General features: G+C 42.7%; 1 protein-coding gene across 1 annotated transcript in view; it reads right to left on the bottom strand.

Annotated features, from left to right (window-relative positions):
* Positions 1–611: 611 nt before the first annotated feature.
* The window catches only part of mrps27 (mitochondrial ribosomal protein S27), a 115,171-nt gene continuing 88,015 nt past the window's right edge, over positions 612–27,767 (bottom strand). Inside the window, exons 10-11 of the mRNA XM_059974598.1 lie at positions 27,425–27,580; positions 612–10,841 (exon numbers count right to left, since the gene is read on the bottom strand). Coding sequence (XP_059830581.1) covers positions 10,602–10,841; positions 27,425–27,580 — 396 coding nt within the window. The 3' untranslated portion in view covers positions 612–10,601. The remainder of the gene's footprint in view (positions 10,842–27,424; positions 27,581–27,767) is intronic.

The raw sequence follows: 27,767 nt of genomic DNA, 5'->3' as shown, positions 1-27,767 counted from the left end.
GACACGCTGCATAGCTGTGACCTGATGATACTTCAGCTGATTTACAAAGTGATGCCGTTAATGGGATGTTTGTGACATTACAAAGTAATAGTGACCAAAAACTGTTAATGCCTAATGCCTGGGTACATGACTGCAACCGACATTGTGACTGTCCAGAGTTACTCTCATCCTTGATTCACAACTATCCTTTTGTTGACTAAAAAAAAGGACTGTAAACATAAAAAATCTGCTTAAACACTTGCATGCAGTTTTATCTTCCAGAAATGGAAAGCACCAGTCTTACAGCTGGCTGAGCAGCAACTCAATCCTCCCATTAACTGAATAATGTTTTATGTGTCAAACTGCAGCTGTGTATGGTATTTATGTCTTATAATCCTGCAAAACTCTATCCAGTCATATCTAATGTAGAACTTAGTTTTCAGTGAAAGTATTATGTAGTGCTTTTCAGATATTGTGTGCAATATCCCCTGCCACTGGAGTATTTGATGTAAAGGGAACAATTAAATTAAAATCCACAATAAAATGAAATATGATAGTTGAGTTATGGTTATTTCATCCTACACCCCCCCCCCCCCAAAACCAGTGGTAAGAAATCACATTTTTCCCAATAGCTCTGTCAATATTATTTATTTTTGTAAGGTTGTACATTTTTGTGTGCTGTACACAGTTTTTGACATTAAAAGCTATAGACTGTAGCGGAGTGAGAAGCAATAGCTAGAAATAGAGGCTTGTGCTACTGGTGCTATTTCCAAATGAAAAGATGGTTAAGATTAAGAAGGATTTTACTGGAATAAATCAAGAACATTATCTTCCTTTGTCCGAAAAATCAGTGACAAGGAGGTCAACAACTTAGTTGTTATAATGGAAAGAGGGATTTCTGTAAGTAAATGCTTGACTTGGGAGGAAAGACCGTAATATTATTTAGAGGGATAATGTAGAAATATTGAAGTAGGGGCATTTTAAGTAGCATAAAGCTGAGATTAGCATTTGGAATGTTGGACTAAAGAACTAACATTAATTCAGCAAGGTGACTAACTCCCTCTGTTCAGTGGAATGTAATCCAATGATACAAGTCCAAAAATACCACAGTATTTTATTTATTTAATATGATTTGGAAGTAATTAATTCACTTCAATGAAACACATATTATTGAGCCCTGAAACTTTGATTATTTATTCCCCTCCATAGATATGGCCTGACTTGCTGAGTTCTTACAGCATTTTGTGTGTTGTTTATAATCTATAATGCATTTCTGCTAAGAAGTAATTTTTAAAGATGCAACAATGACATGATGATGAAACAAAATGTTCTAATCTTTTGCAGCTCTCGAATGAGACTGTACATTGAATAGTTTACGATGATCTGAGTTACTTTGTAATGGGGGAAGACGAGCACCAACTCCCAATTAATGTGTTAACTCGGTTTACTTGCTAGTACCCTTGCTTCTTAGAAATGTTGGGCTCAGGACTTTAAGGACACAATCCTACATTGTTACAATCTAGGAGCGGGCAGCTGGAGTGTGTCTTCTACTTTTCAGGTAAGGCTCAGACTGGCTGCTCAAGTGACTTGACCAGCATCATTTATAAGATAACAAGCAGAACTAGGCCACTTGGTCCATTGACTGTGCTCCACCATTCCACCCTGGCTGATCTCTCAACCCCATTCTCCTGCCTCCCCTGAGAAACCTCTGATGCCCTAACTAACCAAGAACCCATCAACCTCTGTTTTAGATATTCTCAATGACTTGGCTTCCACAGCCATCCGTGGCAATGGAGATTCACCATCACTTGGCTAAAGAAATGCCTTCCCACCTCTGTTCTAAATGGATGCCACTCTATTCTGAGGCTGTGCCCTCTGCTTAACAAGATAAGAGCCCATGGTATTCCAGGAAAGATACTAGCATGGTTAAGAGTAATGGCTGATCGCCAGGAGGCAAAGAGTAGGAATAAAGTGAGCCTTTTCTGATTGGCTGCCAGTGACGAGTGGTGTTCCATAGGGGTCAATGTTGGGACACTTCCTTTTATGTTGTACACCAATGATTTTGATGATGGAATTGATAGCTTTGTGGCCAAGGTTGCAGATGATATGATGATAGGTGGAGGGGCAGGTAGTGTTGAGGAAGCAGGGAGGGAGGACTTATACAGATTTGGAGAATGAGCAGAGAAGTGGCAGATGGAATACAGTGTCAGGAAATGAACGGTCATCCACTTTGGCAGAAGGAATAAGAGCATAGACTATTTTCTAAATGGGGAGAAAATACAAAAAATCTGAGGTGCAAAGGGACTTGGAAGTCCGCACGCAGGATTCCCTAAAGGTTCGTTTGAAGGTTGAGTCAATAGTGAGGAAAGCCAATGCAATGTTAACATTCATTCTGAGAGGACGAGAATATAAAAGTAAGGATGTAATGCTAAGGCTTTTTAAGGCACTGGTGAGGCCTCACTCGGAGAATTGTGAGCAGTTTTGGGCCCTTTAGTTAAGAAGGGATGTGCAGACATTGGAGAAAATTCAGAGGAGCTTCACAAATAGGACTCTGGGAATAAAGGCTTATTTTATGAGGAGCAATTGATGGCCCTGGCCTTTACTCACTGGTATTTAGAAGAATGAAGGGGATCTCATTGAAACCTATTGAATGTTGAAAGATCTCAATCGAGCGAATGTGGAGAATTTGTTTGCTATGATGAGGGAGTCTCCAAATCTGTCCAAGTTCTTTTGTAAACTCCCTGTGTTCTCCACTTTACCTGCACCTCCACCTGTCTCTGAATCATCCACAAACTTGGTCTCAAAGCCATCAGTTCCATCATCCAAATTGTTCTGATATAGCATGAAAAGAGAAGGTCTTAATACCAATCCCTGCGGAACACCTCTAATCACCGGCAGTCAACCAAAATAGGCCTCCTTTATTCCAACTCTATGCCTCCTACCATTCAGCCAACTTCTATCCCTGCTAGTATCTTTCCTGTAATAACATGGGTTCTTGTTAAGCAGCCTCACCTGAGACACCTTGTCCAAGAACTTCTGAAAATCCAAGTAAACAACATCCACTGACTCCCTTTTGTTTATTCTGCTTGAAAGAATTCCAACAGATCTGTCAGACAAGTTTTCCCCTTAAGGAAACTATGCTGACTTTGGCCTACTTTAGTATGCATCTCCAAGTACCCTGAAACCTCATCCTTAATAATGGACTCCAACATCTTCCCGACCACTGGAGTCAGGCTAACTGGCCTATAATTTCCTTTTTTCTGCCTCCATTCTTAAAGAGTGGAAGGACTTTTGCAATTTTCCAGTCTTCCTGTACCATTCCAGAATCCTGTCATTCTTGAAAAGTCATTACTAACACCTCCACAAAAGCAACAGATATCTCTTTCAAATGGGCATCATCCATCTGGTCCAGATAACTTAACTAATTTCAGACCTTTTAGCCTCCCAAGCACCTTCTATTTAGTACAGCATTTACACTCACTTCTGTCCCCTGACACACAAAATTTTTGGCACACTGTTCGTGTCTTTCATAGTGAAGACTGATGCAAAAGAATTATTAGGTTCATTCACCATTTCTTTGTCCCCCAGTACTTCCCTTCCAACGTCATTTGCCAGCAGTCCAGTATCCACCCTTGGCCCTTTTACTCTTCTGTATATCTAGGGTGAAAATTTTTTTTAGGTATCCTCTTTTCTTTCCTTATGCTTTTTTAAAAATTTGTCTTCTGCTGGTTTTTAAAAAGCTTTTCACTAATTTGTGCTGTATTACATGCCCTCTCTTACCTTATTCTCCACCTTCCAAATTGCCTCCAGAAACTCCACTATTTCTGTTCTGCCATCATCCCTACTAGTGTTTCCTGCCTATCAACTTTTCCTAGCTCCTCTCTCACACTTCTGTAATTCCCTTTACTCCACTGTAATACTGATATATCTGAGTTTATCTTCTCCCTCTCAAACATCAGGGTAAATTCTGCCATATTATGATCACCTCTCCTCAAGGTTGCTTTACCTTAAGTTCACTAATCAAACCAGGTTCTTTATAATACCAAATCAAGAACTGACTTACCCCTAGTGGGTTCAGTCACAAGCTGCTCTTAAAAAAAGCCTTCTCTTGGAATCCAGTAACAACCTCATGTTCACAATCTACCTGCATACTAAAATCCCCCATGAAGATCATAACATTGCCTTTTCTATTTACCATTGAAATTTATCACCTACATCCTGTCAATTGCTTAGGGGCCTGTATATAACTCCCATCAGGATCTTTTTAGCCCTTGCAGTTTTTAACTCTGCCAGTGAGGATTCTATATCTTCTGATCCTATGTCACCTCTTTCCATGAATTTGATTTCACTTTTTAACCAACACAGCCTCCCTACTTCCTCTGCTTATCATTTCAATACAAGGTATACCCTTGGATGTTAAGCTCCCAGCTATGATCTTCTTTCAGTTATGAATCAGTGATGCCCACAATCATAACTGTCGATCTTGCAATTCTGCCGTCCTTCCACACAGTGCATCAACTTGTATTGCATTTGCCCTAACCTCAGTCCACTCACTCTGATTCTCATCCCTCCACCAAATTAGTTTAAACCCTCCCCAAATGCTCTGGCAAACCTGCCTGCAAGGACATTGGTTTCCTTCGGATACAGGTGTAACATATCCTTTTTGTACAGCTCATACCTAACCCCAGAATAGATCCCAATGATCCAGAAATCTGAAACCCTTCCCCCTGCACTACTTTCTCAGCCACTCATCCAAAGACATTTGGAAATAGTGTATAATGTTTAACATAAGAAATATAAGAAGTAGGCTATTTGAACCTCAGGCCTGCTTTGTCATTATTATCGATGATCTCCTTCCTCAGCTGTACTTCCCTGAACCAATTCCATAACCCTTCATTGCTCAGGTGTGCAGTGTTTTGAACAGTGCAACTCAGACCTGCAGCCTTCTTGGATAGAGAATTCCAAGGATTCATTGGATGAAAGAAAAATCTACTCATGTTAGTCCTAAATAGCCAGTTCCTGACTTAGAGATTTTTCAACACACATAACAGAGGAAACACCAGCTGGGTAGCTACTCTATCAAGCCTCACAAGGATTTTATATGTCTCATTGATGTCACTTTATGAAATAACCAAAACTACAGTGATACATCACGTCAAGACTCTACATCAGGATTCCAGATATGAAATTCAATTAATGCTAGTCTAAAATGAGATGATTGATAAGAAATGGAGCAAGAGGAAAAGTGCTGGAATTACAGTATGGGACAAAACACCAAAATTACAGGAAATCATAAATGAAAGGGAGTACTAGAAATGCCTTGCAAGTCTTGGAGAGAAAAACTGAGGTATCTTTACAGATTTGATGACTTGCTAGTTCTGAAATAAACTCAGAAGTTTGCATTATCGGAATTTACTGAATTCAATGTTGAACTGTTGGGAATTATAGTATGATCAACATTATCTAGTCATTAGATACTTAGCTGCTCTATCCACAATTGCCATTGGGCTTCTGTTGTATCTCACTGCTACTCCCCATCACCACAATGACTGGAGCTTCAGTCTTCAATCTTCTCCACTGCCACAACAAGAACAAATTCAACTTAGAAAATTAATGCCTTGTATCCTTTTGGATAGCCAATGGTATGAACATTGAATTACTTCAGGTAACCACATCCCGTGTTCATTTCACACTTGCACTAGTTCACTAAACTTCTCATGTGAAATTGCCTTAGCCATGTACTTACCCAGGAAACATTGCAAGGCACTGTTCCTTTTCAAGTTCCTTTTAACTGATCTCAGAAAATAAATGACCATTTCAAAAATCCCAAGGAATATCAATATTAGATGTTAGATTTAAAATATTTGTTGGACGTTAACCAAGAAAATCTTCCACTCTAAAGATGTTACATTAGTTCAAGTTTTATCAACTGTGTCTATTCAGAACGGTGACCTAACCAGCTGTTGACATTGTTTTTGAAAAATCATTATTCTCAAATGTATCATTTTAGATCTAAAAGATGGTAATTGAAAGGTCTGCTGAAAATACATAGGGCTACATCCATCATGTTTTTAAACTATATCTTCACTTCATGTTTGTATTTTAACCAATTATGATTGTAGAAGCAGTGTAAACTGATTTAAACAGCTAAAGTCAGTTTGGCATTTTTAGTTGCAGCCTGGAGTTTCAGGTATGGAGGTAAACAAGGTATCTACAGAAGGGACAACCATTGCAATTGTAAACTTTTCAATTGAGATCAATTAATTTCAACTGAGGGAACTCATGTTTTTCGGATATAAGAAAAGGGTATCAAGAGAAATTAGTATGGACCTTTTTCATAGCAGTGTGGTGATCTCATGGATTTAAGTGGGTGAGAAGGGTCTGAGGGAACTTCTCAACTCTGGTCCTGTGGCTGCATAGTATGATAGTAGTGCTAAATAAGTAGGTGAGTTGAGTCAGATGTGAGTGTACAAAGAACAGAAGACACGGGCCCAATTAGAGTTTTGTACCTGTGCTAAAATGTGAAAATGTGATGTCACAGATAACAGCTAGGTGATTGGTGGTTAGGTTTTCCAATTTCTTCCATTTGAAACATAGAAAACCTACAGCACAATAAAGGCCCTTCAGCCCACAAAGCTGTGCCAAACATATACTTACTTTAGAAATTACCTAGGGTTACCCATAGCCCTCTATTTTTCTAAGCTCCATGTACCTATCCAGGAGACGCTTAAAAGACCCTATTGTATCCGCCTCCACCACTGTTGTCGGCAGCCCATTCCATGCACTTCTTACTCTCTACGTTAAAAAAAACTTACCCCGACATCTCCTCTGTACCTACTTCCAAGCATCTTAAAACTGTGCCTTCTCATGTTAGCCATTTCAGCCCTGAGGAAAAAATCTCTATCCATACATTCAATGCCTCTCATCATCTTATACATCTTTATCAGGTCACCGCTCATCCTCCATCGCTCCACGGAGAAAAGACCAAATTCACTGAGGCTAGTCTGATAAGGCATGTTCCCCAATCCGGGTAACATCCTTGTAAATCTCCTCTGCACCTGTTCTATAGTTTCCACATCTTTCCTGTAGTGAGGTGACCAGAATTAGGCACAGTACTCCAAGTGGGGTCTGACTAGGGTCCTATATAGCTGTAACATTACCTCTTGGCTCTTAAACTCAATTTCATCGTTGATGAAGGCAATGCACCATATGCTTTCTTAACCAGAGTCAACCTGCACAGCAGCTTTGAGCGTCCTATGCACTCAGACCCCAAGATCCCTCTGATCCTCCATACTGCCAAGTTTGGTTGAGAGATTTGTCAGGGAACAATAGTATATCAAAGGAGTAAGTACACATTTAAAATAATTAAAATCAATCCAGTTCCTAAATAGAAGAGATGGCTAGGCAGAGGATGTGTTGTAATATTAACATTCGGGAACTGGTGCACCCTATTGTGAATCACAGTGACTATTGTCTGCTGAAGGATCTGCAGCTCAGAGTTGATGAGCTCAAGTTGGAGCTTCATTAGTTATTGCAAGGATGAAAAGTCCCTAAAATAAAGTTTCCTGCCAGATTTTAGCATTATGGATCTATCTTCCAGAATGGAGCAGGAGGGGAAGAGTTTTGCTGAGGGATAATAAGCAATGTGGGGCATAATTGGAAAACAGAGCCACAAAGGTGACCTTCTCTGGTTTGTTAACAAAGCCATGTGCAAAAGGTAGAACATAAAACAGTACAGCACAGGAGCCTTTAGCCTATGTCAGTGCCAACCATGAAGCCTATTTAAATTAATGACCTCTAACTGCACATGGCCTACATCCCAATATCACCTGCCTGCTCTTATTTGTGCCTATCTAAAACGTTGCAATTGCATCTGCTTCCAGGAGTGCCCCTGGCAACTACCTTTCTTGTTAAAAAAATAATTTGCCTTGTAAATCTCCTTTAAACTTTACCCTTCTCACTTTATTTCACATTTTACCCCGGGAAAGAAGTCTCTCATCATTTTATATTTCTATCATGTCACCCTCTCAACCTCTGCCACTCTAGAGAAGACAATCCAGGTTAGACCAACCCCTCTTTATACTCCCTCTAATCATCATCTTGATTAACCTCAGCTGCACGCTCTCCAAAACCACTGGATCCTTCCTTTACTGTGGCATGTAGAGTCCAAGTGTGCCTTAACTAATTTTACAAAGCTGCAATATGACTTCCTGACTATGCTCAATGTTCCAAATGATATACTACGTGCTTTCTTTACCACTCTTTTGACTTGGGTTTTCACTTCAATGGAGCTATGGACTTCCATCCCAAGATCTCTCTATACATTAATGCTCCTAAAATTCCTGCCATTTACTGTATATTTTCCTCATACATCTGACTTTCCAAAGTGCAATACCTCAGAATTGTCCACATTAAATTCCATCTACCATTTTTCTGCCTATATTTCCAATTGTTCTATATAAACAACTGAGGTCCCAGCATTAACTCTTTCCATGCAGAAGACCACTGGTCATAGGCCTCCAGTCATTATTTCACCCCACTATTCCCGCCTGCCACCCAACTATTTGGTTCAATGCTCTATCTTCCTTCCCTGAAATTCCATCATCTGCAGCCTTTAGTTGACTCCTCCTATCACATCCAAGCCTCTATTACCATTACCATCCTTCCTTCCTTCTAATCTGCCTATCACATCCCCTCATTTAGATCCACCTATCACTTGCCAACTCTTGATTCTCATCTCTTTATACTGACCAACACTCTGCTTTCAGTCCAGATGAAGTTCTTGAATCAAAATGTTGATTGTCCATTTCCCGCTACAAATCCTGCCTGACCTACAGAGTTCCTCTAGTACTTTGTATTTTACCCCACACCGCACGTCTGCAGTTTTCTTGTGTATTCATTAAGATGTTACATATGGGATAAGGTGAAGGGCCTGTTTCTGTGCCATGTGTGAATCCACAAGAATATATAAATAAGCCACTCAGCCCTTCTAGCTAAATAATTGCGGGCTAAAAACCTGCAGTTGTAGTGTATTTGCATTTCTAGAAGGCACATAAAAGGCTGGCCAAAAGCTGTGATCCCCCAAAAGCTGAAAGGTTAGATATCGAGTTACAAAATAAGACAGCAGTAATTTCTTCTCACAAATGGTGAATCTCTACCCTAGATGGCCGTGTTGACTAGTGGATGTATTTAAAGAAAGCATTATTTTTGATAAATTGGGGATTTGAGAGCTACGTGGAACTGGCATTTAAAACAGGGACTTTCCCATTAAGGTCTCAACAATCCATTTGAAACAATGTTAAAGTTATCTGTTAAAGTGGAATAAAGATATCAGTGGACAATTCTCCTAAAATAACAAACTAACTTTCCAATGGAAACTTCATAACTTTAAAATTTTACAACCTCACTCAAACAACTTGAATATATCTAAAATGCTAACTTTCAATGCAACTTTACTTTCTAAATTGTATTAAGGTTTGTACCTTTTAATGGTAATTGGACCAGTCAGATAAATGGCATGGCTACAATAAATCAGAGAATGTGATAGAAAACTTTCCACTTAGCAGATGAGTGCAATACCAACCTTTCAAGGCACTCAAACCAATCAGGACTAAATCATCCATTTCACCAGAACACCGGCTGCAGTATCATCTATAAAATAGGCAACACGAGTGAATCTGCACATACTAGAAATAAATAAGAACACAAAATGCTGGCAGAACTCAGTAGGCCAGACAGCATTGATGGGAGGAGGTAGTGACGACGTTTCGGGCGGAAACCCTTCATCCAGGGGTGATGTTTGTGTTTTTGTGTTTTCATTTACAAAATACACTATTTATTACACTTAATCTATTAAGCTTGTTTAACTACTTAACCTCTTACAATTTTTCTCAGTCAATTCCCACGGTACATACAATACCTTCAACCTCTAACTAAATGAATGCTGCAATTATATGGGAGCGTCACGATCTGCTGTTTCCTTCCAAGCTGACTTCTTCCACACTTGGAAATGTATCACATGTTCTGTTCACAGTTTCTTCCTACCAAAGAGCACTGATAGTTCAATAGAGTGGCTTATCAGCACCTTTTCGAGGGCTATTAGGATGGGCAATAAATGCTGTCCTCACCGTGATGACAAGATCCCAAAAAATAAAGAATGTACAATGCTGATGCAAGTCTCAGCAGGGCACTGCATGTTAAACAAGATGTCTTTGTTCCTGCACTCAATTCCTTTTGCATTAAATTCAAAAACTACAAAGACTGAAAATTTGAAATCAAAACAAAAAACACTGTAATCACTCTGATCATGAAACATCTGTGGAGAAAGAAACAGTTAACATTTCACATCAAAGTCCCTTTTTAACTCTGAAATGTTAGCTGTTTCTGTTTCTATAGAAGCTGTTCTGTTTCCTGTGATCTACTTCATTCACAGCAGTCCAAATAAAATTACCTTGGGGAAAATATACATCTTCAGCTTTAGATTTTATTCACCAAGAATTATAAATGCTTTTAATTAGAATATTAAAAATATTACACTTAGTATGTTTTATGGCATTATTTAATCAATACAGTAATATTCATAGAAGGTCCAGAGGTTGGGGTAAAGGAGAACTTAAATAGGGTTAATTTCTAGCTTTTGCTGCTAGTCTAGCTTCTCTTTCTTGACGAACTTTCTCCTTCAATTCTTTTTCACGCTGAATCAATCCAGCACGCTCCTCTTCCCATTTTTCTAACTTCTTCTCATAATTAAGGATCTCATCATTTTCATATAATGAAAGATTTTCTTTGATGAGCTTGTCCGTCTGTGCCAATAGACTTTCTTCTTCTATCTTTCCAAGTGATTCTAGTCTTGCATGTAGTTCCTATCAGGAGAAAAAAAGCATATCAGCCATCAGCAGAATACAAACCTAGAAGTGAGTTTCAACTAGTCTATAATTAGGCTCTCAAATCCATTATTAGAAATTTACAAAGTGTAAGACAATGTACAAGCATGATGAGTCAAAGTAATTTGTTCCTGGCATCATTGAATGAAAAGCAAAAAAATCTTTAGATACTAAAAAGCTATAATTAAAAACAAATATGTCAGAATTGTAGGTCAGACAGCACATGTGGGGAGAGAAAGAATTAATGCTTCATGTTAATGGCAGCTCTGATACAAACCTGAAGGACTACTTAAATGATAGGTTTAAAATTAGTGAATCACACACAAAATGCTTGAGAAACTCAGCAGGTCAGGGAGCATCAATAGAGAGGAATAGATAGTCAATGTTTCGAGTTGAGCCCATTCGACTGTTTTTTTTAACTCTTCATAGACGTTGGCTAACCTGCTGAATACCTCCAGCATTTTGTGTGTCTGTTGCTCTGGATTTCCAGCAAATGCAGGATCTCTTTGTGTTTAAATTTGGTATTATGTTTTGAAGGCACAGTGTGCCAAGTCAAAATTAGATGCTATTCCTGACACTTGCACAGGGTTTTGCTGAAATTTTATAACAGGCAAAAGGTAGAGATCATAATGTGAATGGGATGGAGAATTAAAATGACAGGTAGTTAAAAGCTTGGATCAGTGAAACACAGAATGGAACTGTTATGCACAGCCATCAACCCATCTGCAAGCCGTTTCACCAGTATAAGGGAAACCAAATCGTGATAGAATGTAGTACATTAAATTGCAAGGCATATGACTTCTTCTTAGCATAATCGCATCTGATGCTTCAACGCAGTCTCAATATCGGAGAAATGAAGCACAAATTAGGGTTGCTTTGCAAAATACTCCCATTTTGTCTGCATAGCTTCCAGATACTAAAACATTAATTTGTAGCGGTGTGCTACACACAGCGCTAAAATAACGACACAGAGTCAATGAACTGCAGTTACAAAAAAATTTTATTCGAACTTCGCAGCCTCGCTTTAAAGACTTCCTGATCCCGCCCTCCCCGGGCGTGGATGCTGTAGGGGGCACATATTCACAGTCCTGTCCCGTGCGCGGGCTTTTCCTCTTGCTGGTGAAGCAGACTTGGCGCCCTTTTGGGACTGGCCTTTATGCCGGTGCGCTGGCTATTTGTGAGCCGGTTTGAGTGCGCTAATAAGTGGGTCGCCACATAACCCCCCCCCCCCCCAGAACTGGCGATACACCCCCCAATGTCCACAGTCTGGGCCGGACTCTGCTTGGGAGGTCGGCCTCTGGGCCGCGGTGCTGGAAACTCGACCGGTTGCGCCACGTCCACATGGGCCGGTTTGAGTCAGTCCATTGTGAAAACCTCCTCTCTCCCCCAAGCGTTCAGCATGAACGTGGACCTGTTGTTTCTGATCACCGTAAATGGCCCCTCGTAGGGCCGCTGTAGCGGTGCCCGATGCCCGCCCCTTCGTACAAACACAAACTTACAGTTCTGCAGGTCTTTAGGTACACAGGTCGGGTTCTGCCCATGCTGCGAAGTGGGTATGGGGGCCAGGTTGCTGAGCCTCTCGCGTAGTCTGCCCAGGACTGCTGCAGGTTCTTCCTCGTGCCCCCTTGGGGCTGGTATGAATTCCCCGGGGATGACCAGGGGTGCGCCGTACACCAACTCGGCCGACGAGGTGTGCAGATCGTCTTTGGGCACCGTGTGGATGCCGAGCAGGACCCAGGGAAGCTCATCCACCCAGTTAGGTCCTCTCAGGCGGGCCACGAGAGTCGACTTTAGGTGACGGTGGAAACGCTCCACCAGGCCGTTTGACTGTGGGTGGTAGGCAGTTGTGTGGTGCAGCTGTGTCCCCAAAAGGCTGGCCATAGCTGACCATAGGCTGGAGGTGAACTGGGCGCCTCTGTCGGAGGTAATGTGGGCCAGTACACCAAAGCGGGATACCCAGGTGGCGATCAGTGCCCGGGCGCAAGATTCAGAGGTGGTGTCGGTGAGCGGTGAGGAGGTGCTGAGCTCCGCGTGACACTGGCAGGGGGCCCACGATATCCACATGAATGTGGTCGAAACACCGGTGGGTGGGGTGGAACTGCTGCGGCAGAGCTTTGGTGTGCCGCTGCACCTTGGCCGTCTGGCAGTGCATGCACGTTTTGGCCCATTCACGGACCTGCTTGCGGAGTCCGTGCCAAATGAACCTGTTGGAGACCATCCGGACAGTTGTCCTGATGGAGGGGTGTGCTAAGTTATGAATGGAGTTGAAAATGCACCACTGCAAGGCTGCCGGGACGACGGGATGGGGTTGGCCGGTGGTGACGTCACAGAGTAGGGTCCTCTCAGCTGGGCCTACGGGGAGGTCCTGGAGCTGCAAACCGGAGACTGTGGTTCTGTAACTAGGGATCTCCTCGTCTGCCTGCTGCGCCTCCACCAGCGCCTCAAAGTCTACCCCTTGGGAAAGGGCATGAACGTTAGGGCGAGAGAGTGCGTCCGCCATGACATTGTCCTTACCCGAGACGTGCCGGACATCCGTCGTGTATTCAGAGATGTAGGACAGGTGGCGTTGCTGGTGGGACGACCAGGGATCGGACACCTTCGTGAACGCAAAGGTAAGCGGTTTGTGGTCCGTGAACTCGGTGAAGGGCCTACCTTCTAAGAAGTATCTGAAATGCCGGATTGCCAGGTAGAGCGCCAACAGTTCCCGGTCGAAAGCACTGTATTTGAGCTCGGGTGGCCGCAGGTGTTTGCTGAAAAACACCAGGGGTTGCCAGCAACCCGCGATGTGTTGCTCCAGCACTCCACCGACTGCCGTGTTAGATGCGTCCACTGTGAGGGCGGTAGGGACATCCATCCTGGGGTGCACTGGCATCACGGCGTTTGCCAAGGCTTCTTTCGTTTTAATGAAAGTGGCGGCGGACTCCTCGTCCCAGGTAATGTCCTTGCCCAGACCCGACATCAGGGCGAACGGGGGGGGGCGCATGATTCGGGCAGCTGAAGGGAGGAAGCGGTGGTAGAAATTGACCATACCCACTAATTCCTGAAGGCCTTTGATTGTGGTGGGTCGGGGGAAATAGCAGACTGCGTCTACCTTAGCGGGCAGAGAGGTTGTCCCATCTGTAGTGATCCTGTGGCCCAGGAAGTCGATGGTGTCGAGCCTGAACTGGCATTTGGCGAGGTTGATTGTCAGGCCGTATTCACTCAGTCGGGCGTAGAGTTGACGGAGGTGGGACAGATGCTCCTGACAACTGCTATTGGCTATGAGGATGTCGTCCAAATAGATGAAAGCGAAGTCCAGGTCACATCCCACCGCGTCCATTAGCCGCTGAAACATCTGTGTGGCATTCTTCAGGCCGAACGGCATGCGGAGGAACTCAAAAAGGCCGAAAGGGGTGATGAGTGCTGTTTCGGGGACATCGTTAGGATGCATCGGGATTTGATGGTATCCCCAGACCAGGTCTACCTTGGAGAAGATCCATGTGCCATGCAGGTTTGCTGCAAAGTCCTGAATGTGTGACACAGGGTAGCAGTCTGGTGTTGTAGCTTCGTTCGGCCTGCGGTAGTCGCCGCATGGTCTCCAGCCCCCTGATGCTTTGGGCACTATGTGCAGGGGGGAGGCCCATGGGCCGTCGGACTGCCGTATGATCCCCGATTCCTCCATCCTCTTGAACTCCTCCTTCGCCAGTCGGAGCTTGTCCGGGGGAAGCCTTCGAGCACGGGTGTGAAGGGGTGGTCCCTGTGTCGGGATGTGGTGCTGTACGCTGTGTCTGGGCATGGCTGCTGTGAACTGCGGTGCCAGAACCGATGGGAAATCCGCCAGGACTCTGGTGAAGTCGTTGTCGGACAGCGTGATGGAGTCGAGGTGTGGGGCTGGCAACTGGGCTTCACCCAGGAAGAATGTCTGAAAGGTGTCGGCGTGGACCAGCCTCTGCCTCAGCAGGTTGACCAGTAGGCTGTGAGACCACAAAAAATCCGCACCCAGGAGCAGTTGGGCTACAGTGGCCAGTGTGAAGTCCCACGTGAACCGGCTGGAGCCGAACTGTAGCTGCATTGTACAGGTTCCGTAGGTCCTTACTGTGCTGCCATTCGCGGCCCTCAGGGTGGGACCCGGTGCCCTGTTGTGGGTGTCGTAACTCGTCGGAGGTAAGACGCTGATCTCGGCACTGGTGTCGACCAAAAAATGGCGTCCCGACCGCTTGTCCCACATATACAGGAGTCTATCCCAATGGCCAGCCACCATAGCCATCAGCGGCAGCTGGCCCTGGCACTTCCCGGGAACTTGCAGGGCGGGCGGCAGCGGCAGGCTTCTGCGCCCCACTGCTGGTGGTAGAAGCACCATTGTCCGTTGGTTTCCTCACCCCTCCTTCTGGGGCTAGTGGGCTCTGCTGCTGGAAGCACGGCCTGGTGACCTATGTGACGGACGCCCCACTCTCCTTCTTGGCTTTCTACAGCAAGTCCGCCCGGGCTGCCACCTTCCGGGGGTCGCTGAAATCTGCGTCGGACAGCAGCAGGCATATGTCCTCGGGCAGCTGCTCCAGGAATGCCTGCTCAAACATGAGGCAGGGCTTGTGTCCTCCGGCCAGAGACAACATCTCATTCATCAAAGCCGATGGCGGTCTGTCCTCCAAACCATCCAGGTGCAGTAAGCGGGTAGCCCGCTCGCGCCGTGAGAGTCCGAAAGTCCTTATGAGCAGGGCTTTGAATTCTGTGTATTTGCCGTCCGCTGGGGGAGACTGTATTTACTCCTCAACCTGGGCCGCTGTGTCCTAGTCGAGGGAGCTCACCACATAGTAGTAACGGGTGTCCTCTGAGGTTACCTGCCGAACGCGGAATTGGGCTTCTGCTTGCTGGAACCAGAGGTGAGGTCGCAGCGTCCAGAAGCTTGGCAGTTTCAAAGAAACTGCATGAACAGATGCGGCGTCATTCATCTCCGGTCCAAATATAGTTTGGACTGTCGGGGTCACCAATTGTAGCGGTGTGCTACAGGCAGCGCTGAAATAACGACATGCAGTTAAAAAGCAGTTAAAAAGATTTTATTTGAACTTCGCGGCCTCGCTTTAAAGCCTCCCTGATCCCCGGACTCGGATGCTGTAGGGGGCACATATTCACAGTCCTGACCCGCACGCGGATGCTGTAGGGGGCACATATTCACAGACCTGCATGGGCTTTTCCCTTTGTTGGTGAAGCAGATCTGGCACCCTTTTAGGACTGGCCTTTATGCTGGCGTGCTGGCTATTTGTGAGCTGGTTCGAGTGCGCTAGGAAGTGGGTCGCCACAGTCCCATAAATAAATAATCTGCCAGTGGTTGCTTACCTCTTTTCTATGGCCTATTTGTGATCTCTGTTCACTCATTGGTCAAGTTACTTGAGTATATTTAAGCACCCATCAGGTTTCCATTTCACCTTCAATGTACGTTTGTAGATGTTGGAATGTACGTTCTGAATGAACAGAGGTGACATATGCCTGGAGAAATTATGGTTCCTGGAGCAGCCTTACTCTGTCTTGCTGGTGGAAAGTTGAGACTGATTTAAGCCCAAACTACTTTATAATTGTCACTGCAATAACTGCTATCTATTCTACCAAGAGCAACAAGGACCAGTGCTGGGTAGACACCATCACAACAGCTCCGTGAAATCTGGTGGGGGTGAATCTAAAAGGGATTGCGGTTAGGGTGGCACTACTAAATGTGTGCGACAGATTCTGATAGTCAAAAAGTTAAGAAATCCAGCTGAAAAAATCACTGGGGGAGACTGTATGAACTCCTCAACCTGGGCTGCTGTGTCCTGGTCGAGGGAGCTCACCACGTAGTAGTAACATGTGTCCTCTGAGGTTATCTGCCAAACGTGGAATTGGGCTTCTGTTTGCTGGAACCATAGGTGAGGTTGCAGCGTCCAGAAGCTTGGCAGTTTCAACGAAACTGCATGAACAGATGCGGCGTCGGTCATCTTCGGCCCAAACGATATTTGGGCCGTCGGGGTCACCAATTGTAGCGGTGTGCTACATGCAGCACTGAAATAACGACACGGAGTCAATGAACTGCAGTTACAAAAAGATTTTATTCGAACTTCGCGGCCTCGCTTTAAAGCCTTCCTGGTCCCGCCCTCCCCAGGCGCGGATGCTGTAGGGGGGCACGTATTCACAGTCCTGTCCCGCGCGCGGGCTTTTCCCCCCTTGCTGGTGAAGCAGACTTGGCACCCTTTTGGGACTGGCCTTTATGCCGGCGCGCGGGCTATTTGCGAGCCGGTTCAAGTGTGCTAGGAAGTGGGTCGCCACAAATTCTCCATTCCACTCCTCCTCTAACTTTGATATCTAACAAAGGAATAACTCAAGGAATAGCATTTTATCCTTCAACTAAGCATGTTAGAGCCCTCAATACTCAGCGCTGAATTCAATGATTTGTTAGCTAGCCTTTCCTCGCATTTGATCTGTTGAGCTCACTGTTTTCATTTCGATATTATCTGTAGTACTTTCCCCATGAATCTCTTATTTCTATCACTTTCAGATAAATCTATGAACAATGAGCCCTCACCACTACATCAGAAAGCATCCCCATTTAGTCTACCAGTCTCCACCTGATCAAAGTAATCACTTTTGCTTTTATATACAATAGACAATAGGTGCAGAAGTAGACCATTTGGCCCTTCGAGCCTGCACCACCATTCTGAGATCATGGCTGATCATCTACTATCAATACCCAGTTCCTGCCTTGTTCCAATATCCCTTGATTCCCTTATCCATAAGATACCTATCTTGCTCCTTCTTGAAAGCATCCAGAGAATTGGCCTCCACTGCCTTCTGAGGCAGTGCATTCCAGACCCCCACAACTCTCTGGGAGAAGAAGTTTTTCCTTAACTCTGTCCTAAATGACCTACCCCTTATTCTTAAACCATGCCCTCTGGTACTGGACTCTCCCAGCATCTGGAACATATTTCCTGCCTCTATCTTGTCCAATCCCTTAATAATCTTATATGTTGCAATCAAATCCCCTCTCAATCTCCTTCATTCCAGCGTGTACAAGCCCAGTCTCTCTACCCTCTCTGCGTAAGACAGTCCGGACATCCCAGGAATTAACCTTGTGAATCTACGCTGCACTTCCTCTACAGCCACGAAGTCCTTCCTTAACCCTGGAGACCAAAACTGTACACAATACTCCAGGTGTGGTCTCACCAGGGCCCTGTACAAATGCAAAAGGATTTCCTTGCTCTTGTTCTCAATTCCCTTTGTAATAAAGGCCAACATTCCATTAGCCTTCTTCACTGCCTGCTGCACTTGCTCATTCACCTTCAGTGACCGATGAACAAGGACTCCTAGATCTCTTTGTATTTCTCCCTTACCTAACTCTACACCGTTCAGATAATAATCTGCCTTCCTGTTCTTACTCCCAAAATGGATAACCTCACACTTATTCACATTAAACGTCATCTGCCAAGTATCTGCCCACTCACCCAGCCTATCCAACTCACCCTGAATTCTCCTAACATCCACATCACATGTCACACTGCCACCCAGCTTAATATCATCAGCAAACTTGCTGCTGTTATTCTCAATCCCTTCATCTAAATCACTAACGTAAATCGTAAACAGCTGTGGTCCCAATACCGAGCCCTGTAGCACCCCACTAGTCACTACCTGCCATTCTGAGAAACACCCATTCACCGCTACCCTTTGCTTTCTATCTGCCAACCAGTTTTCTATCCATGTCAATGTCTTCCCCCCCAATGCCATGAGCTCTGATTTTACCCACCAATCTCCTATGTGGGACCTTATCAAATGCCTTCTGAAAATCGAGGTACACTACATCCACTGGATCTCCCTTGTCTTTCCTGGTTACATGCTTGAAAAACCCCAATAGATTAGTCAAGCATGATTTGCCCTTGGTAAATCCATGCTGGCTCGGCCCAGTCCTATCACTGCTATCTGGATATGCCACTATTTCATCTTTAATAATGGACTTTAGCATCTTCCCCACTACTGATGTTAGGCTGACAGGATGATAGTTCTCTGTCTTCTCCCTCCCTCCTTTCTTAAAAAGTGGGATAACATTAGCCATTCTCCAATCCTCAGGAACTGATCCTGAACATTGGAAAATGATTACCAATGCACCTGCAATTTCCAGAACCACCTCCTTCAGTACCCTAGGATGCAGATCATCTGGACCTGGGGATTTGTTAGCCTTCAGTCCCATCAGTCTACTCATCACCGTTTCCTTCCTAATGTCAATCTGTTTCATTTCCTCTGTTACCCTATGTCCTTGGCCCATCCATACATCCGGGAGATTGCTTGTGTCTTCCCTAGTGAAGACAGAACTAAAGTACTTATTAAATTCTTCTGCCATTTCTCTGTTACCCATTAACAATTTCACCCAATTCATTCTTCAAGGGCCCAACATTGTTCTTAACTATCTTCTTTCTCTTCACATACCTAAAAAAGCTTTTGCTATCCTCCTTTATATTCCTGGCTAGCTTGCATTCGTACCTCATTTTTTCTTCCCGTATTGCCTTTTTAGTTAAGTTCTGTTGTTCCTTAAAAGTTTCCCAATCATCTGTCTTCCCACTCACCTTAGCTCTGTCATACTTCTTTTTTTAATGCTATGCAATCTCTGACTTCCTTTGTCAACCACTGTGGCCCCTTTCCCCCCTTTGAATCCTTCCTTCTCCGGGGGATGAACTGATTTTGCACCTTGTGCATTATTCCCAAGAATACCATTGCTGTTCCACTGTCTTTTCTGCTAGGATATCCGTCCATTTAACTTTGGCCAGCTCCTCCCTCATGGCTCTTTTGTTCAACTGCAACACTGACACCTCCGACCTGCCCTTATCCTTCTCGAATTGCAGATAAAATCTTATCATGTTATGGTCACTACCTCCTAATGGCTCCTTTACTTCAAGATCGCTTATCAAATCCTGTTCATTACACAACACTAAATCCAGAATAGCCTTGTCCCTGGTCGGCTCTCGTACAAGCTGTTCCAAGAATGCATCCCATAGGCACTCTACAAACTCCCTATTCTGGGGTCCAGCACCAACCTGATTCTCCCAGTTCACCTGCATGTTGAAATCCCCCATAACTACTGCGACATTACCTTTGCCACATGCCAATGTTAACTCCCTATTCAACTTGCACCCAATATCCATGCCTGTTTGGGAGCCTGTAGACAACACCCATTAGGGTCTTTTTGCCCTTACTGTTCCTCAGTTCTATCCACACAGACTCTACTTCTCCTGATCCTATGTTCCCCCCCCCCTTGCAAAGGACTGAATCTCATTCCTCACCAACAGGGCCATCCCACCCCCTCTGCCCACATTTCTGTCCCTACGATAGCACATATACCCTTGTACATTCATTTCCCAGGTCTGATCTCCCTACAGCCACGTCTCCGTTGCACTTTTGTTGCACTTCCCATTGCTCTGCAACTAATGCATGCTTTATTTTTATATTTACTTAGTCCTAGTGAAAGGTCATTAACCCAACCCACTAACTCTGTTGTCCTCTCCCAGTCAAATGCCTGACTTGTCAAGTTTTTGCAGTATTTTCTAGTTTTACACCAACCACTGACTTCTCTGCTCTTGGCCATGGCCCAGTTAAGCAAAACAATATCCAAAAGATATCCACAAACATATCCACAAGAGTAAATTAGCTCATTTTAGAGAATTAGACTGTGTTATTAATAAAAATATGAATCAGCATGTGCATAATTCAAAGGTAAAGCCATAATATACTGCTAATGGCAAGACCCTTAACAGTGCTGATGTGCAGAGAGATCTTGAGGTCCAAGTCCATAGCTCCCTGAAATTGGCTACACAGGTTGATTGATAGATGTTAAAGAAAGTATATTAGTTGAGGAATTGAGTTCAAGAATTGGGAAGTTATGTTGCAGCTTTATAGAACTCCAGCTAGGCCATAGCTGGAGTATTACATTCATTTCTGGTTGCCCCTTAATAGGAAAGACGTTGGAGATTTGGAGATGGTACAGAAGATTGTTATCAGGATGATACCTGGATTAGGGGGCAGGAGAGGTTGCCAAACTTGGAATGATTTCTCTGGAGCATTAAGAGACTGAGGGGAGATCTGATGAAGGTTTATAAGATTATAAGAAGCATAGATAGAGTAGATCACCAGTATCTTCTTCCGAGAGTTGAAAGGTCTAATACCAGGCGAGAAATGTGTGGGGCAAGTTTTCTTTGTTTAAACAAAGTGGTAGCTGCCTGGGTGGTGGAGGTAGTAGAGGAGGCAAATACAAGAGGCTCTTAAATATGCACATGAATGTCCAGGAAATGGATGGATATGGACATTATAGAGGCAGAAGGATGAGTTTTGTTGGGTATTTGATTACTAATTTAATTAGTCTGGCACAATGTTGTGCGCTGTAGGGCCTGTAGCTATGTCCTGCTACTCCAGCTCTATCAATGAGGAGAGAAATAAAAACAACAATGTACAATTTGCAATATTTATCCACCATCAAAATGATGACTAAGAGAAAATTATTTATTATTATCAAAGATGAAACAAGTAGGGAAAAGAGAGGAAGGGGAGATAAATGATCAGGTACTCCATTTAATGATGTGTGAACTGTTCTAATGAAAATAGAACTCAACTAAAAAGGCCACTCATTACAAATTGTGGGTATGAGGACAAAGGCATGATGTAAACAATAGCATGATGCAAAGAACTAGGATAACTGCACCATTGACTTTCTGAATAAAATGATTCCAAATTCCTTTTCAGAAATGACATGGATTGGAGGCCTTGCGGTGGATCTGTCTTTTGTCCATATAAATGTCTTGGCAGATGCAGTTTCATTTGCTTTATTTACACTTTATTTCTGCTGGTGATACAACTTGTTTCTCAGATTATTCTCTCTCGCACAGATTTTTGCACTCGATTACTTGTTTCTTTTCTCACAACTTAAGAATGTTCTTTTCCCCATTTTTTATTTCCATCTAATTATCTTTTATAATGCAGTTTTTCATGACATTTTTAGATTAAGGCTTCTTCTAAGAATGGATATCTGGTGTGTTGTATATATTGTTACTTTTGATTGCCTTATTACCTCGATCTTCAGGTTTGGCAAAGAAAGCGTTCACAAAAAGGAAGAACTGTTTGTTTCTTTTTACAGACAATGGCAGAATTCCAATAGATTTTTAACTGCTGTTCTGAATTTCCAGCAGAAAGTGAGGGAATAGCAATTTGAAACAGATGAATATGTCAACTGAGAAAAAGACTGAACAAAAAACTAAGGCAGATAAGGACAGTGGTAAAATTGTAATAGATGAACTCAGAAAATGTCATAAATATACAAGACAGTAATTTGGCAATCAATGTCATAGATCTGCACTAATATTTATGCTCCATATAGCCGTCCTTCCTCAGGAAGCAAAAGAGTAACAGATAAAACCATAAGAGCACAAAACTGAAAGATATATAGAAAAATACACAGAAGATGGAGAGGAAAATACACAAAACAAACTGATGTAAAGGATTGTTGGCAAGAGAAGTGCAGAAACTTCTACAACCAAACATACCAGTTTCTACTTACTTTGCCTCACAGCATAAAAAAAGATGCCCAGAAATTCATTTGCTGATCAGTATTGTGTCTCCAGTCTATCATCCACTGAGAAAAAACTGTTGCGATGATATAACTTGTTTAATTTTTTAGGGCAGAATTAATTTTTAAGACACTTAAGAAACTCCTGCGGAGTCAATTACAAAAGATTTTTGAGAATTTCTGGATAAGAACTGACTATTGGCAGGCAATTCCACAGTGAACCACCTGCAGGTTAGCTTGCCTCTGACCTGAGCCTGTGCAATGCAACACAGAAGCCAGGAACAAGCTGAAAATCAGCTGCGTTCAATCCAGAATACACTGGGTCTAAAACTTTAGGAGAAGAGAAAAAGTCAGAGCTGATGAGCTTCACATCTGGACCCATAGTTCTACACTGGGGAAAGTGAGTATACACAACGTAGTCCTATTCATATTAGGGATTACCTCACTACCACACTTACTGATTCATTTGCAAGTAATCACCACTAGTTTTGATTGAAGAAATAAATGCTGTTAATTGTTTTATGAAAACATTGAAGAACTACTTAAAATTTAAATGCTGGAATATGGAATAAATATGGAATAAATTTAAATTTAAAGGACTTTGAAAATTTAGATGCTGGAATATGGAGGAAAAATCGCCTGGAAGAACTCAGCAGGTTGAAAGAAAGTGTCAACATTTCCCTACATTAGTACTGAGTGGAGAAGTGAGATGGCCAGTATAAAAAGGAGAGTGCATGAAAGGATTCTGAGGTGACTGGTGAACTGAGGAGGAGTGTAAGATGACAGGCAAGAATGTGCCAGGTAGGGGAGGTGAGCAGGGATGAAATTGGAAAACAGGGGCAGGTATATGATAGAGGGAGACAGTTTCCCCTGCCTTTACAGTAGATATAATACTTGTCCTTACACTTACTCCCTCACTACCATCCAGGGCCCTAAAGAGCCCTTCCAGGTGAGGCAAAGATTCACAAGAAGTTGTTAAGTTTCCAGGGTGTCTACTAAAATGATACATACTGGAGACAGGGCACAAAAGCAAGGAAGGTCCCAGCTGGCTTATCTTGTTCAACCATGGCTCCACATTTAAGGATGACAAGGTTTTACAAACCTGAGAACATGATATGGTTCCCTTCTTTAAGCAGAGAAAATTAACAGGAGATTTTCACTAATCTTTGGAGGGATACAACACCTCATGCAGAAACTGAACACAACACCCATTAATACTCTCTGGTGACATACTAGCTCCCACATACCAGTAAGCAAGCACAGGAAAATATTGTCCCTAGAGTTGACAGGGGCTCAGCTATCAAGTTAACTTGAATGCTGTTCACCTGTTCAACAGACAAGAAGATGGAACACATGCCCTAGGAGAAATTGTAGTTTGTTTACCTCTGCTTGTAAAATAACAAATGAAACATACTGTAGACACACTGGAGTCTGATATTTAACAGCAGATGCTTTTGCCCCTTATACTTGAACAAAAGTCTGCAACAAAACCAATTAAAGTAAATGTATAGAAATTGTCTTTATGGAAAAACTGAATTTCTCAAGGGACAGCATTAATGTGTCCATTTTAATCTTACATTTCAACAGTCAAGCAATATTAAATGCATCATCCTCATTTCAGCAATTTACAAAGCAAAGCAATCTTTCAAATGGTATTACTGCTCTAAAAACCACTGCAAATCTTGATCCTACAGAGATTCCAATTTAAAATTTTCTAAAAGCAAAAGCATCAAGCAATTGTGTCTTGTTCAGCTTGAACAGAACATATTTTGGCTGTGGGCTAGCTCCTACAGATTTCAATAGTGCCAAAGATTCACAATCAAAATACTTCCCATTTATCACCTCCTTATCAGAATCCAGCAGGGTAGCTTTTTGTATTCCTGTTTGCCTAGCTTCAGCGGCTGACTCCTATTGTCACACACTTCTCCCCCACCTCGCTCTGTTTTTATGTTTTCCCCCCTTTTCCTCTCTGTCTTCCCCATCTATCATGCACTTTCTCGGATTTTAAAATGCACCACTCAGGACCAATGCCAGATCCAGGAAGGAAAAAGATGGCTGGCAATTATAGGGTAATGACTCGGGCTGGTTTGGAAAACAGGGCAAGAGGTCACAAGAGGTGGATATGAAGCCAAACTTCTTCACGTCGCAGATGATGAAGTATAGGAAAGGATGAATCATATCTTATTCTTACATCTGCATGACAAAGGTCCTCTATCAATCTGCCATGGGTGTACAACACTATGCACCAACAACAAATGTTCATGGCGAGAGTCTGTAAAACATGGACCACTTTACATTTCTTTTGAGCTACTTTTGGGAGAAAGCAGATTATCAGTGATGAATTTTATTATTGCCTTCAATTGTCCAGCTTATCCTTTAGTTAATTGAGGAAAAGAGCATTTGAAGATCAGGAGCTCAAAACTGTCACAAAACTCTTGGCACTCTTAAGACATGGACTGCCTATAACAGCCACAAGAAACCAACACAGTCTTCATAAAATTCTCTGAAACCACTGGAAAGAGGAGCAAACCTGTATCTATTATGTCAATATCCCTAGTGTTGAATTCCTAATTATGCTCTGTTGGCTGTAATGGGCAGCTTCTAATTCACAAGCTGGATAGCTCTAGACTCCTGAAACAGCACACTGTTCTGAACTTTGTCACAGGTAGAGATTACATGATACATCAGGGAATAGATTCAATAATTTGATTAAAGCCTCTGGGGGGAAAAAAAACAATTAACATCTCCAAACAATCAAATTCTAGGAATCCCTGGTCCACAAATGCTCAAAGCCGAACAGGAGAATTCAAACTGGCATTGAAGTCATCCAGCTCATACAATGCACACAGAAGCCAAGAAAAGCCACTACCCACATCTGAAGCAACCACTGCCTTATCTACAGAAGACATCTGCAGATCTAACATTGACCTCAGCACCCATAAAACTGCATTGGAAGCAAGCCATTCACAATTCCATGGAACTGCCTAAAATCAATTTTCAATCACAGAGCATTGAGAAAAATAGCAATGTACAAATTAATTTCCAGAGTAAAACTTCATGAACTAGACAATTAATTTAAAACACCAAACCTGTTTGTTAGAAATAGAAGGAAACTCCAATTATGATAGACCTTCCAGAAAGTTGTCACTGTTTGGTAATATAACTGACCATAAAAATCTATGGCAATATTAGACATATAGTATCTATGCAGAGAAAATGTATGAACTTGGATCATACTTGTCATTAAGTTATTTCCTGTTGCAATCAAGAAATAGATATTGCAAGATCACTTTGTAATGAAACTATTGATTTGACAAAGACATTTCCTGAGCATCAATGCAGAATGCTCTTTAAATAAAAGATGAAAAATAAATTTATTTTTTATGCCAGAAGATGTAGTAATGCAAGTATTTTGAATTATTGTGAAGGACAAAAAAGTATACTAGATTTGTTAAAAAATTTCAAATGAGGAATAAAAAATATTTCCGGTACATAATGACAATACATGGGCCTATCACTAAAAGCCTGGATTAGATAATACAGTATAGAAGGGATGCTGGCAGATTGAGTATCATGACAATCTCAGGCTCCCTTGGGAAAATGCCATTTTGAACAAATCTATATGGGCTGCAGCATTTTGATGACACTTACTGATGCACATATTGGAGACACTGTCAACTTGTTCACTGAAATATTTGAGAGAATGGGTCTTATAGTCAAGTCGTCACTTTTTATTGTCATTTCGACCATTAACTGCTGATACAGTACACAGTTAAAATGAGACAAGGTTTTTCAGGACCATGGTACTACATGAAACAGTACAAAAACTTGAACTACGTAAAAACAACACAGAAAAACACTACACTAGACTACAGGCCTACCCAGGACTGGATAAAGTGTACAAAACAGTGCGGGCACTACAATAAATAATAAACAAGACAATAGGCATAGTAGAGGGCAGTAAGTTGGTGTCAGTCCAGGTTCTGGGTATTGAAGAGTCTGATGGCTTGGGGAAAGAAACTGCTACATAGTCTGGTTGTGAGAGCCCAGATGCTTTGGTGCCTTTTCCCAGATGGCAGGAGGGAGAAGAGTTTGTTATGAGGGCTGCGTGGGGTCCTTCATAATGCTGTTTGATTTGCGGATGCAGCATGTAGTGTAAATGTCTGTAATGGTGGGAAGAGACACATCAGCTAAATAAATGTTCATAACCATTTATTCCAAATGCACAACACCACACATGACAAAAACAGGTCCACAAATGATTTTGAAAAGATGGACCACATCCCATATTGGAGGAGCTGTCTCAATGAAAGCGCATAACTATGATAAATTTTTTAAATGCCTCCTGAGTGCCAGCAGAATGTTTGGTCATCTGAGGAAAAAATTTTGACGATCAAGACCTCAAACCCAGAACCAAGTTCATGGCTGCTCAACAGCAGCCTGTGCACTTCAGAGAGATTTATCACCTACAGCAAGCACTTCTAAACACAGGAGCAATACCACTTTCAGTCCAGAAAATCTTTCAATTATGTCTGAGTAAGTGAACCAACATCAGTACTCTCCTGGTGGCTAAAATCCCTAACGCTGGGGAAATTAGATACAGTCAATCAGCTCTCATAGACAGGCCCACACAGTTTGCAGAGCTCTACCCATTACTAAAGTCTCAAAACAGGTACTCTACACTGACCTCTGCCAGGACAACAAATGATCAGCTCAATCTAGGAAGAGATTTACGGCTCATGGGAATCTCTGGTTCATATCTGCTCAAAACAGAGAAGGATACAGAAATGACAGTGTAACTCTGAGTCTGTTCATCAGGAATACAAAACAGCTCAGGGAAAATTATGATAGGATGCATCACCTGTTAAACTATTCACTTCACCCATCTCATCATGATGAAATGTGAACCCCAACCCCAAGAGATTGCCAATGATGATACTAATCATATGTAAGAATATTTCCTATGAGAAGTTCATAAACATTTTCTTAGAATGTAACTTCTCCATGTTCTAAGTACCTTAAATTTGTTTAAGTAGCCTGGAATATTTGATCTTTCAATAAAATCCTCCTCATCAGGTGCAACTTCTGGTTTTCTTTCCTGTGATTCTTCAGTCACTGTGGATTCGTTAGTTTCAGTTGCTGCAGTCTCCAATATTGTTGCCATGACATCCACCTGCAAAACAAGAGCACAAATCTCCTGTGACTTCACTGGTAACAAGCCAGCATTTGCAATTACTGCTTTGGAGTTTGTAATTTACCAAGACTCTGGATCTCTTTCAGCTTTGCATTTAACTACTTCAAAAGTACACTTAAAATATATTTTCCACCCACAGGGGTAATATTTAATATTCATCTACTTT

Source organism: Hypanus sabinus, chromosome 7, assembly GCF_030144855.1.
Source record: "Hypanus sabinus isolate sHypSab1 chromosome 7, sHypSab1.hap1, whole genome shotgun sequence".
NCBI lineage: Eukaryota > Metazoa > Chordata > Chondrichthyes > Myliobatiformes > Dasyatidae > Hypanus > Hypanus sabinus.
This window is presented reverse-complemented; position numbering and strand designations above follow the sequence as displayed.